We start from the raw sequence: 14,690 nt of genomic DNA on the forward strand, positions 1-14,690 counted from the left end.
CCGAAGTAGTTTTGACTCCGATTTCGTTTCCACCCCGAGTTTAGCTCCTCGAGTTTAAATGCATTTCGTTTCGTTTCTACATTTCGCTCCCGGGAACGAAATTATAGAAATTTTACCGGTTTTGAATTTCGTTTAGTTTCTGTTGCCATCCCAGGGGCCCTATCCACTAAGACAATCTCTCGGATAGTTCGTGGTTGGTTCTCGGAAAGACGTCATCATTACGGAATGAGCTATTCACTAAGGTCTATCCGAACTTTCCGTCACGGGAACTCGTCCGAGAGCGGCCGAAATGACGGAGGGTGTCGGAAAGTGACTTTCCGTTTCTCGGAAACGGAAAGTGATATGCCAGCTGGTAAGTTATGGAATATTTTTACCAGTAAAGTGATGCTGTAGAAGCTGGTAAGAAATCTCAAATCATTTGCAATACTGGCACGGTATGTGTACTAAATACAATGGTAAATAGATGATTATGAACGAAGTTTGGAATTAAATAAAGTTGCAGTTGAACCGAAGAAGTCAATGCCTGTTTTTGTTCAAGTTGTAGTTACTTTCTTAATAAGTTCCAATTTGGGAAATGGTGTTATCCGTTGAAATAAATAAATAAATGCCTTTAAAGGCATTGACGCTTTTCAACAATGCATTAATTAAGTTACTTAATCAATTTGTTTTGGAGTCAGTTGTTTCGAATTTGACGTTGTGTTTGGATTTCGACCTGCTAGATTTGAACATTGATAAAATGTGTTTCTTATTCAATAAGTCAACATATTTAAATCTACTATTGTCAATTAAAAATATGCTATACCAATTAATTAAGGCATATTAATTCTTCCTCGGTTAACAAACCAAATCAAAATATTTTATTTGATGGGAAAATGGTTTGATCAGCAAGAAATTGCATAAACTTTGAATATACCATACTACATTAATATTTCTTCTCATATTAGCATATTATTAGCATATTTTCACTTACCTCCTCCGCGTTCCATTTTCAAAGGTATGATAAACAATTGCCGGACGATAATCAGCCATTGGCTCCGTGAGGATACGTCATCAGTAACTTCGGCAATCTTCGCCTCTTCTGCCCAAGAAGGGGGGAGGGCACGGAATATATTCCGCGAAGCATAGTGGATAGCGTAACAACGCTTCCGAGTGACGGAAACGGAATCGGACACGGAAACGGAAAGTTCGATTCCGAAATCACGGAAACGAGGAGACTTAGTTACTGAATAGGGCTCCAGGATAGGGCTCTGCACGTACACGAAACAAAGAGCTCGGGTAACTTAAGGAATCACCTCAATTTGAAATGAATCATCATCTTCATTTAATTTTTAATAGAGTTCGTAAAATTAACATTGGCGACTCGATTTTGTCAATTACGTAGCTGAAGCTTACGAGGCTAAATCGCAGAATGAGCTCTCTAAACATGACATATGATTGTATGCTAAAATATTAAAAATCATTGGCTGAATGTTCAGATATAGCTGAGAGCTATTCCTTTCAGCAATAATTTAATTGCGATTTATCTCTAGGGGATTCTATCGGCCGATTATGTAAAGCAATTAATTATTACGAACATAGACACAACATTCCAATACGAAAGACACCTAAACGCCTAATAAAAGTGTTCCTGAGACCATTATGAAAATGAAATAGCAAAATAATATTTTTTTATGGAGTAGAGAAAAATTGTACGAATAAAAGAATCAAGAATTATTAAAGAAAAACTCCGACAACAAATTTTTTTAGCAAATGAATTTGTTTGTTTGACCATATGGTTTCTTGAAATTACTTCATAGAGGGTGGAAAAATATTTTTCTCGCTCCAAATTTTAGCTATTGATAATCTAGTTATCCTTCTCAAATGATATATTTGGACTTTAATCGTAAAATTTACTGCAATGGCCAAATGAACTTGAATATCTTACTTATGGGTAAAAACCACAGTACTTGTGGCCTTTAATTTTGGTTTAACACAAATATAATTACCTCTCACGGGCTAATCGGCAAGTTTATATTTTAAGACAGTTTCTTGTCTTATTATATCACATTTTTGGGATGAGTTTCATAGACCCATGCCATACAATAGACCCAAGCAGATGATAAAGAGATCTGATAGTGGAAGAGGCGTTCATGTAGGTAACCAAGCCATCAGAACTTTAAAAAAGTTCCTGCCCCACGACTACCCTACGAAGGCCACCACATCTCCGTTCCAATCACTTCAGCCGCTATCTCTCCGAGGAGCCCCTTCAGAACTAAATCTAACGAAGTCAGCGAGCGCTAGGGTACCCTCGACGTCGGAGCGGGCAAGCAAGCGAGACGGGTAGTAGCCCGCCCCCCCAGCCCCTCCTTATAAAAGTAGTAGTACCTACCTACATCCACTTCCTGGCTTCCAACCCTGAGGCCAACATCCTCAGGCACAGTTCGATAGCATTCAGCAGTACTCTTTCCCCCTTTCCCGCACTCGAGGCAAACCCCCCCTGTATGTCCGGTCCTACTCCTCTTACCCATCTTACCCCCTCATCTCCCCCTTGACTCTTTTCTGACTTTCCCCTCCGTCCAGAATTTTCAACCCTCTCCACTTCGACGGCCTCCAAGGGCTCTTATCTCATCCAATCTGGTTCCGATCTTTTTTCGATCTTTTGAGATGCCCTCCTAGGAAGCCTCCTCGAGGACCGGCCCCGAAGCACCGCTGCACCGCGTCCGGTTACACTCGGGGAAGAAGTTACCAGACACGCTCGCCGTGAGGGGTATGAACTTTGGAATGAAACTTACAAAACTTCACGTGATTAATGAAGTCGGGATCTTATTCCGTAGCGTAGATCATTGGTGGGTGCTTAATGGAAGGGATTTAAAGAGAGTGATTTATTTTGCAAGGGCTTGGTAAATTTTATGGTTCGCCCTAAATCGGAATTTGAGATTTGCCTTCTGAACTTCATGATTAAATTGAAGTGAGAAGTTTTTCTCAGGCGTGCATTTTAGAAAATTTATTAATTTAAATTTGACCGTTTATATGGGTATTTCGGGGAAAATCTAGGGCGTAAAAGCACGATGATTACGGTGACATTGGCTTACCCAGATACAGGAAAAAAGGTACGGTATTCATAAATAAAACCTACCCAAAGTAAACAGTTATACACAACATGCATTATTTGATTTGAGCACAAATAATTATTAAATGAGGAAAATATCTGATATGTTTTGAGAGTTCGCTAGTCATAGAATAGAGTGTTGTAGATAAATATTTTTACTGGAAATAAGATTTAATAGACAAGGAATATTGCTAAAACAACCCTTGGAAGCAATCGATCATGATTGTGGGATAAAGCCATGATAGAAATACCTACCGAATTCCATCCAAAAATACCTCTTCTTATTTACTGAAGTGTACCTAATATAGGTATTTATGCATAATTTTTTTCGATGTCCAATTTATTATTCTGTGGTGGGTTGATTCTTTTGACTGTAGAAGAATCTACACGCCTTGACCTGTGTGATACGGCTTAACCAACTTGGTAAATTATACATCTAAACCCATATTTCACCAGCATTCCGATCCTAAATTTAACAAATTTAAATTGTAAACAGTAAGTATTATTTTAACAAATGAGATGATGCGTTAGAAGATGTGAATATATCATTCTTTTGAGACAGAGACCACTGTTAAATGCTACATTAATTATGAAAGCATGAAAATCATATTTCAATGTCACCAAGCCTCTGCATGAAAGGTGATAAACATCTTTAGACATAATTTTATTAGTATTGCTATTGTTACTATTATTTAGACATGTTTTGTGTAAATTTTCAATTCATGCCTCATGGAAACTGAGAATCACTCCCAGCAATATCTACCACCACTCCATTTCACATTGTATTCTCTTCGCCTGAATGAGTAAAATGACCTGACCCCAAAGAAAGCGCAATCCTTCCACATGATCAAATATCCCCTTTAATTTTCAATTTCCAAGCTATCCACCATTCAATCCCTTTCTCCTCAGTCCTCCGTTCTTGTCATTTCTCGAACATACCGCTCTCTATGGCACCCATGGAATTCCATCACCCTCGGAGATATCGACCTTCATCCACCTGATATTCCAATCCTCCTTTCTTCCTAAAACCGGCTAGACTATCTCTACCTTCGGCCCTCTCGAAAACAGTGAAACCCTCGCAGGTCATTCCCGCTCCCTTCAACGTCTGATCCGCAAGCAGCCTTGTTTGTTCCACTGCCTGTGTTCCCCCTTCTGCTCTACTCTCGCTTTCCCCTCTTATCATTCCGCGCTCGCAGTCACAAACATCCTCTCCTCCCCTCCGTTTCGCCTGGAAATCCCTCGTTCATAAATATGTTTCCGGGAGTGCAACGAATGACAAGAAGTATATTTGAAAACAACGCGAGTAGGCTTGCAAAATTATGAGCCGTAGGAAGGATCGTGCGAAGACTTCACGACGCCGATAAAAAAATACATATAATGGCTATGAGCCTGATTCATTGCAAACAACAAAGGCACATCTTTATTCATGAGAAATTTCTTGGCTCTCACCTATTTAGCCTGATTTCAACTTTTTAGCTTTAAAACGAAGTAGTGAAAAAATTCAACTCAAGGAACGACGTAAAAAATGAAATGCAGGGAAATAACTTCAAAAAAATATTTTCACTTCAAACTCTCATATAAACTTTCTACATCAGGTGCTCTCGAGAGGAAAAAAATAGAGAATTTTGTTTAATTCCTACAACAGGCATAGTAACTAACAGTTGTTTTCACTTCGGTGTATAAAAGGTGAATAGACTTCAAAACGATAGGGCCCGCCCAAAACTGGGAACAAAGTGCTTCAAATAAAGCTAATTTGTTAATCCCGTTTACATTTTTTGATATTCTAACTTAAAAATAGGATGCTATGAAAAGAAGTCAGATTTATTTTTTTGCAAAAAAATACCTATTAAGAATTCTTAAGTGAAGTGTACTAGTTACTACCCCTAGTAAATGCGTTACGGCCAAGGAAAATACTTCTGCTTACTATACGCCCTACATTCTAAAAAGTTATCCTACAAAAATTTGACCTTCAGAAAGTTGGACTTAAACTTGGCATATAATTTTTCGCCATACTCCAAAACACTAAAAAAAATGAGAAACTCAAGCTATACATTTTTTAGAAAAATTTCCACTTCTGCCTGCTATCGTTTAAATCCTGTGGCGGTGAGCTTGACACAATTGGAATTAGGAATATGCGAGTAGCACGTTTTGATCTCGAGTCGAGTTGAAAACTAATCGCGAGTATCGAGTCGAGTCGAGTATGGTAATTTCTGGACCAGGCAATACAACAACGCATGCTCCATCACATTCTCATTTTTCCTACCCCCTTGTAAATTTTCTTTTCTGAATGCTTAGTTTGATCTAAAAAGGGTAAAATAATTACGAATGTTGATGGTAATCGTTAGAATTGAGAGATGAATGAAAATTTATATGTCTTAAAGAATTCTTCGAGCACATTTGAAATGAATTAATCTCTAGTAATATGTCGAAAATTAAATTAATATACGTATCCAAAATGCTAGAAAGAGCCCTGAGTAAAGTCATTTGTACAATATTAATAAACATTAAATTCGTAAATGAATCATGTAATATTTGATCCCTTTAAATTCTCAGGCAGAAATACCAATTATTCTATATGCTCAGGCTGCAGATTTTCACGTCTCCATTGCCTTTCGCTACACAACTATGTGGCTGGGCAAATACACTCTAGCAAATATGGCAAGATTTGAGAACTTTGGAAATTAAAAAAAAATAACAAGATTTTTATGGATCTTGAATCTTCTTGGAATTCAAGTTGACGAAGCAAACGAAATATAGAAGGTATCTTCAGTTTTATGGACAAAAAAATATCTCAATTTCTCACTTCGTGTAATCAACCTTAGCGACTCTTGTTTTTAAGTACATGATGGAAAATAAATGCATCAAAGGAATGAAATAAAAATTAACATCGGACGTGCAGCGTACTCAAAAAACCTAAAATATGGCACCACTTGTGATATGAAACACCGGGATAAAAACCGCCATTGTCATAACAACTTTTGCGTATTATCTTGACGTTCGAGTACAGAAAATAGGATAGGGTATAAAAATATCGCACAAAAAAGTATGAGCGATGCAGTGGTCCACTCCGATTTCTTCGAATGCGCTGCCGGGTCGGAGGATGGTCGGACACCGTCACTGACGAAAAGGTATTCAGCGCCAACGTCATCGACTACTATAGTGGTTGACTGCTAAGTATACAGCAAGCTGAAACTCCCAGGACAAGGCAATGGAGTGGCTTATCAATTTTAAAAACGATGGCATTAGTTTCGACGAGTTTCATGATAGCACTTCCTGTCGGAAGATTTCTGAACCTTCAAACCTCGCCAGCTCTGTAACCGAAACTACTTGACTCAACATTCGTAATGCTACTGGAAACATTCGAGTGGAGTACCAAGTACTCGACTCGACTCGAATTTTTGAGTACTCGCACATTCCTAACCGGAATTATTTCGATTGGTTTTCATTCTGAACGGTTGATTCCGATTGGTCACAAGGTGTTCGGAATTAATTTTATTCCAATCTTTTCACTTCGACGGGTCACTACAAGGGGTCATATCGCCGTCGCAATGAGAATTTTCAAGCATGAAATACTTTGATCGCGTAGATAACTAATCGGAATCGACCGTTTGGATCGAAAACCGACCTGAATTATTCCGAATAGCGCCAAGCACACCCCCCTGGATCGCGACTGGCTCAAATGAGAACATATGCCGCAATATGTATTCGTAAATGGTTCAAATGGATTTCGGTAGTAATTTCGCTTGCATTTGACAGCTGAGCGTTAAATAAATGCTCCATCGGTTGGAGCTGAGGTGAATTAGTTGAAGCCGACGGTATTCGAGTCAAATACATTATTCTAAACGTTTCCAATTAGACTGAGACGTGCCTAAGTAAGGCTCTCATTAGACTGGAAGGAACAACTAGTCTTATATTGAAGCAGAGAGTGCTACATTCGCGCATTTTCACATTTTGGCGGATTCAGTCAAACTAAGTTAATTCTACCGTGCAACATTGCTAGAAAATAGTAAGAGTCTATTCCAGCATTCACATGCAATGAGGCACCAAACCCAGAAAAAAGAGGATGAATGAGGAAAAATATGTTTTGAATAGTAGTTGTTGGAAAAGTTCCACAATACGTATTTATGTATTTTACCTCATTGATTTCAATTAGAATAAGCAACTCCGCATTCGCTAATGGCAATGGACGTTAAAAAATTTAGGATCACTATTTAGATATGGAAATAAGAAAATAAGTTTTTAGGGCTAAAAGTTGAAGGATTCATTGGGAACAAATCAAATACGTGTTTTTATTGAGATAAAGCAATATGGACGCAGGTGACAGGTAACATTAACGGTGAAGTTACAGTTGGTTGACACCGACAAAAGAGGTAAAATTTTGACCTCTAAAGACATAAAATTTCTTTAAATGTTTGTAAATATGGTAATAAAACCTTCTCAAAGCGGTCACAAAAACGTAGACACCCCATTTTGAATAGAAATAGCTTAGCCAAAGAGTTCTAAAAACAATGAAATGAATAATTCAGTTAATGGTCTCGCACGAGGGAGAAAACAGAAAAGGCGTGTGTCTGGAGGCGCGACAGGCTTAAAGTCAAGGGCCGGCTCAACTCTTCCACGTGCCTCCCACGCTCAACTTGTGACAATTTTGTTGGCCCTCAAAGAAATTTCAGACAGGAGGGAATGGTAAAAAAAATAAACTCGAGGGAAAAAATGTACGTTCCAAATTTGAAAAAAAGTAAAAATAAAACGAAAAAAGTACCATTCTGACTCCTACACTCTTAAAGACTTTTCTCATGCTCACACTAATGCCACTCACTTTTTCTCTTTCATGGCATTATCCGACCTTTTCCTCTTTCTTGCCTTTCGACGTACTGTCGAAACTTGAAAGGCAAGAGGCAAAGTTAATCTCTACGTTAAACATTTTTCGCCCTTCTCTTCTCTCTTCTTGAAACCCTTTCTCGGTGTATAATTTTTGAAAGTAAATCTCTCCGTACCTAAAGTATAGAGATGCATAATTCTTGAAATTGTCTGTGCTCCTCATTGACTATGAATAATTACGGCTATTATGGTGAGGACAATAAGGAAAACTTCTCCCAGAAATGTAAATACGGTTGTGTAATATGTATATGCGCCGTCTCTATTTATTTAGCTGCTCTTCATGTGCTTGTTTAACATTTATTTTCGAGTATATACTCAATTTATTATTGAGTTAACAGATCTGCAAGGTGGAGTTATAAGGCTTGGGTTTCATTTGGCAAATAAATAAGTTTAGTTTTGCTCTCACTGATTTTAATTTGCGCGTATCTTTGAAAGGTGATCTCATAACGGGCGATAAACCTAAAATGTTACCAACGTAAAAAATAAACAATTAATTCCGCCATCTTCGCGTTCTTTATTCCCCTCAGTGCTGCTCCTCTTCTCTCCACACACCTCCTTCTTTCTACGGCCTCTTTTTCTCTTCCCTTTCTCAAAGCGACCATTTCACAGTAGGACGAACAGGATTGGCGCGATCGGCGGCTTTTGGCGTCGGAGTGTTCACCGTGGCCTCTCCTCGTTTGGGATTTGGTTTCTCGAGATGGCTCGCTACTTAGTTTTCATCTTTTGCGCGCTCTCGACCCCTTATCTCTCCTTAGGATGAAGCCAAGCAAGTTTTTCGGGGCCGCGAAGCAGAAGGGAGAAGCGAGGGGGCCCCGATGAATGAACTTTTAGTTGCCTTTAAACCGCGTCCCCCTCTTCCACTTTCCACGGACGCGAACTCTTCGGAAGGAGAGAAAAAAATTCTGTTCCGTGTTCCTCGATATCGAGTTTCTCCCGTCTCTCTTTGCAACCTCTCTCTTTCCACTCCCTTGGGCAAATTTTTGTCGTGTTTCAGCGGTGAGCGGTAAAATGGCATAAGAGTTTTAGACCGAACCTCCCTTCCCTTCACTTCCCCTTTTAAAGCGCCGTATTTTTATCGAAATGAGGCTGATTCAGCGGCAACTTTTCGATTTTGTAATTTTCCACAGTCCTGGGCTGAACTAAGCGTTATCGCTCCCTTTTTATTTGTCCACATATTAAAATAATCCATAGGTTAAAAATAACTAATCATTTTCAACAGAATGGTTCGGAAAGACATTCAACATTATCTTGTTTTAACTAAAAATGTTTGTATAGATTCTAAAAATGAGCTCAAACCTCGTTGGTATGGGTACCTGAGGATGTATTGTGATCAATTTATTCCACCTTCCTATTTCCCATTTAGCATACTTAAAATCTTTACAATTCAACATGAATCACAAATAAATACAACTTCAATGCGATGATTACACATACCAAGACATATTGAAAACCCTTTCTTGGTGTGTCATTTTTTAAAGTGAACCATTCCTTAGCTAGGATCATAGCTTTCACTAGCTAGGATCCAAAAGTGGATGGTTACTTTGGAAACAGGGAAAATGGAAATGATATTAATGTTAATCAATTCACTCCCCAACCATAGAGCGACATCTGCAGTTGTCGCTGAAAATATTTTGGATTCCGATTCGAAGATTCGACGCTTTGACTCTTGAGTATCGCTCATAAAGTAGCAAATGGCAACATTGAACTTTATTCTTCCATATAGTCCCTTATTATTGGTGATTTTGGGCACGAAGTATTAAATTGTATAGTATATGCCATTAACATCAAATATCCTCTCTTGAGCCGCGTAAATGAGGACATGAGTTCATAAATTCGTCTAATCCAGCATAAATTACTGGACTGATTAGTTTCACCGGATTAACTAGTTTTTGTCCATACTTAAATCGTTGATTATTGCTTGATAGAGCCATATTTAAGTATTTGAGTTTTATTCTGTTTTAAAAGAACTACCAAAACATTCATATGACTATATATGATTTTTCGTGAAAAAATTAAAGAAACCGTAAAAAAACTGTGACTATAATAATTTAATTGGACAAAAATACTATGAAACTTAGTCGGTAGCATCTAACAATACAAAAATTTTCGTTTATCAACTATTCTGTATGACCATTATCGATATATATATACCTAAAATATGAGGAGCTCTGTTACACATGACGTTCTGCTACACATATTGCGCTCTGAATATGGATCGAAATGAAGCCCACATCCTCACCCTCCCTCTACACCATTAACATTTAAATGAACCTGAAAGCTAGCTAGCTGCCGTCACGGACGGAGTTTTCGAGAAACCTTGTCCCCAGCAGAACGGGACGATTTTAATGTCGCCGTCGCGAGCCGTCATTGTCATGCACCTTCATTTCAATGCGCATACAGCTCCTTTATTTTCCTGCAGCTGCAACAATCACATTACCATTTCACCATCACAACCAGTAGAAAACTTTTCTTCGCACCATTAATTCATGTATCCCTTTCCTAATATATTTTTACAATCAGAAAGGAAGATACATTTTCTTTAATTCGCCGTACAATAAATTATTTTTCAGCGACATATTATCTGGTGTACCATGACTCATTTGAAACAAGGCATGCTCCAGTGTCAATGTACGATGCATATGATAGGAATGTCTCATAAATGGTTTTATATTATTATAATTATTGTTTTCGCCAGTGTGTGTGAAGCCGCTATAGTAATATTTGACGGAAAGAAAAACTATGTTTTCACTCTCGAAAGAAATTTGTATTTAAAATAACTGACTATAGGAAGATAGCCTAGCATCATCATCATATGACGTTCAAACATTACATTATGATCGGAAATGAAATTTTAAGAAATAAGTGCTTTTGCTCAAGCGTCCAATGAGTATTAGTCTTCAGATATTATCAATAGAAAGTGCTTATCCGATTGCATGCATCTATGTGGTTAACTTGTACTTTATTGCCGTAATATGTAGAAAAATATTGCCGTAATATGTAGAAAACTTGAGAAAGAACGTTTTTCGGAGATTAGGATTGCCATTGACGCACAAATGTCTTGTAAATCATTGAAAATAAACTCACTGAGGTGTATGTCATTATATCTATGGTTCCCCATTTTTTCTCGATGAGAAGTAAAGTTTGTTCACAGAAGGTTGGTTGGTTGCTACTTTCATTTAGGAGTAACTATGTCCTCCTAACTGAAGTCAACCTTCACCCTCTCATCAATCTCAATACGAAACCCGTCGTCTAGAAGCCGGGAGAAAGCCACAGTAGATATAAGTTGCGCCTACACGGCCCTAAGTATTTTATCCCTGAAGACGGTTTAGGTGGTATAGAATTGGGTAAATCTCTCCAGTCGCCCTCTTTGCATTTGAACTTTCTACAAGGAAATCGCGTGATTGGCACTCCAAATTCCCCGACGAACCAAAAGTCTTGAACAATATCCGCCTTTAAGTGACAGTTCCTGTTGAATGACCTCCCGAGACTCATTTTATTCTGTTTCCATGTTTTCAGGGAAGAGATAGGGTTAAGAGTGTTTTACGTGATATCTTCCAGTGAACTACCATGCCTGACTCGGAGTCATCAACCTATCTGGCATCAGCGGCCTTACCAGGAGTATTTGAGAATTTCATCTAACAGTGTAGCTCTTGAGGTCATTGGACTCCCAAGCCTTGTCACCACGAGAAGATTGTAGGCCAGAGGAAATGGCACGTCAAAAAAATGCTTACTTGGATGAATATTTACCAACTCCACATATATTTAGCTTTTTACCTGGATTTATCATATGATAGATAGATAAATAGATAGAAAAATATTTATTTTTCAGGAAAAAATCCATTAGAACAAAAATAATAATAATAAATTACTTAAATAAAAGACAGTTTGCTAGCACACTAAATAATAGATTACAATGATGATAAACTGAAATTTTTGAAATTTCTATGAATAATGCTATTCCATTTCATGACATAACCAAACATAGCGAATGGATGAAATCTAAGTAAAAACGCCAAATACAGGTATAAATCAAGATATGAAGCTAATTTGGAGAATAAAATGAAAAAATATTAACCCTAAAAAACAATATCGGGAAGTCCCCAATTTCTTTTCTTATCCTGATGTATCATTATTTTAATATTTTTTCGTTAAAGTAAACCTTCTATTCAGAATAGGACCCAAGCCCTGACCAACAGAACAAAGTATTATGCGAAAATGTTACGCTTCGTGTTATCTGCAGTCTAGCAAAATTAAAAACCCAATCCATAAATGACTCCATGATTTATCCACTGATTAAAAAAAATTATATTCCCTTTGGATTTTCCTTTACATTTTACATTTTGATGCAATCTTGATATCTTCCCTGATGTAAAAATTTCGTAACTCACGGTAGCAGGGCTATTATAGCCCTTGTGCATATGAGATATAGTTTTGCCAGGGGAAGAATTCGCAGCATCAATACGATGGTGATATTTGGTGGAGTGAAATAAACAAGCATGCATTATTCGGTTTTTTATGAACTATACTGAATTGAAAACTGCAATTTGATACTGTGTTTCTTCATCGGAATTTGTTTATCATTCCAAACAAAAAGGGTCTTTCAAATTCAATTAACATAGAAATGGGTTTGAAAATGAGTTGTAATACTTGAATATTCTAGGAAAATTTATAATATTAATGCTTTAACTCCCATTACTTTTCGCAGGATGACGCGCATATGCGACAAGTAGCGCACGAACGTGAAGCCAAGGTAAATCATGAAGTTAGTGATGTTCTTTAGAAATGCAACTTTTAGGTTTATAGATGTACTTTATCCTTTTATTGGGCAGAGAAAAATGTGAAATAATATTATGGAAGCAATCAAAATTAGGAGCCTAAAAAATAAAAAAAAACCACAATGAGTATCTTAACTGACAAAAAAAATGTTCTGGTGTTTTTTCTAGCTTCGAGATATGCTTGCAACAAATCCATTCCTTTTAAAGGAATGTCTGTAAATAAATAAAGTACTTCTGAAATAATCAACCCAAATGTGAAGATATGTTTCCAATAAAATTTCATTTGATTAATCATTATTGTTTACGAGGCTATTTTACTCTGTTAGGATAGAACTAGAATGTGGCATGAAATTTAAATATGTTACAAAAACGCACGAAATTTTGGCCTGAGAGTAGATTTAGAAATTTAAAATTTTAAAATTTTCTCTGTATTTCAAAAATTTCATGACATTATTCTTTGATTATTACAAATATTAAGGTAAAATATGAAAGTCTATTTGCATGCAATTTTTTGCTGGTGGGATGGAATAATAATTTCCGAAACAAAAATACAGTTATAGGTGAATGATATATTCTGTATTTTTATGCTAAAAATCTGATTTTTAATGAATAATGTCCTTCGACAAGACAAATGTTTTTGACAAATGAACGACAATTTGATAGAAAATGTTTTCAGTTGGTGAAATTTTAAACGTAACGACAAATAAAAGAGTTGTATTATTTGTGAAATACATGCATACGGAGATTTAGAATAAAATAGAGAGAAAAATTGGGATTTCTTGGATCTTCGAATAAAAGTAGAGACTGAATACAAAAATACCATTGGAAATACTATTACATTAACTCCACAATTAATGTCAATTTTTACACGACATACGATTTAACGCAATGGATTGAAGTCACAAGTTATGAGGATTTTTCGCATTACTCCTGCATTTCTAGATACCACCCTTTTAATAACAATGATTTAATAATTTGCGTCTCACTGTAGCAAAGCTTAGTTCTTTATTTTTCAAGACGTCAGTTTTACTTTTTAAGTCGTCTGTGATACAAATATTTGTAGTTTTTTGTTTTCCTCACGTAAAATTAACATGAGGACAAGATGATGCTACAAACAAGCTATGAGGATTTTTCGCATTGCTCCTGCATTTCTTGATATCACCCTTTTAATAACAATGATTTAATAATTTGCGTCTCACTGTAGCAAAGTTTAGCGATTTATTTTTCAAAACGTCAGTTTTACTTTTTAAGTAATCGGTGCATCGGTTTAAGACATCGGCTGCATATATTTGTAATTTTTTATTTTCCTCACGAAAATTGATTTGAGGACGAGATGATGATACAATCTACTCCCGGAATTCCGGTGCAGATATTAACAATCAAAATACAATTCGGAAATAGCCCAATAATTAAGTAATTCACATGTTTGGACAGACTTCCTGCTGTGCTGGACTAAATATGTAGAAGAGAAACAGCAGAAATACCGTATTTCATGTATTACAAAACTTTTCCACCCTTGCTCTGTTTCAATGCCGATCAAAGTTTTCCTTCCATTGCATGTTAGGGAATAAGTGTGCTTTCTTATTGCCAGAGCCCTCAAGTATTGGCTCCTTAAAAAAAGGCAGGAGCCTAATGGAACGAAAATATTTTTGTCCAAAACGCGAATTTATGCTAGAAAAGAAAATCCAGATTAGCTTCAAAACTCCTCTCAATTTATGATCTTTCTTTGCGCTTTTAATTGAAATTTCCTTATTTATGTCCATAATTCCACCTTTTAATTATAAAATTATAAAATAGTCCGACTTAAGCTTCACATGACGTAAATATATGATATTTAAGTCTTCGAGGGATTCAAATAAGTTTTTACTCGTACATGTAGCTTGAATGTTAAAAATTGGATAGAAATTGGTCTTCTCGGTACAGGGATAATGTAAATTATGTGCACAATT

The 14,690-nt window shown here is 36.7% G+C and overlaps 1 protein-coding gene across 3 annotated transcripts in view; it reads left to right on the forward strand.

Annotated features, from left to right (window-relative positions):
• Positions 1-14,690, forward strand: part of LOC124167264 — a 346,425-nt gene that overhangs the window by 214,044 nt on the left and 117,691 nt on the right. For 2 of the 3 annotated variants that reach the window (XM_046545155.1, XM_046545165.1), the window contains exon 4: positions 12,672-12,716. The exons of the other annotated variant lie outside the window; for it this stretch is intronic. In XM_046545155.1, coding sequence (XP_046401111.1) covers positions 12,672-12,716 — 45 coding nt within the window. The remainder of the gene's footprint in view (positions 1-12,671; positions 12,717-14,690) is intronic. 3 annotated transcript variants of the gene reach the window in all.

The sequence above is a fragment of the Ischnura elegans genome, chromosome 1 (genome assembly GCF_921293095.1).
Source record: "Ischnura elegans chromosome 1, ioIscEleg1.1, whole genome shotgun sequence".
NCBI lineage: Eukaryota > Metazoa > Arthropoda > Insecta > Odonata > Coenagrionidae > Ischnura > Ischnura elegans.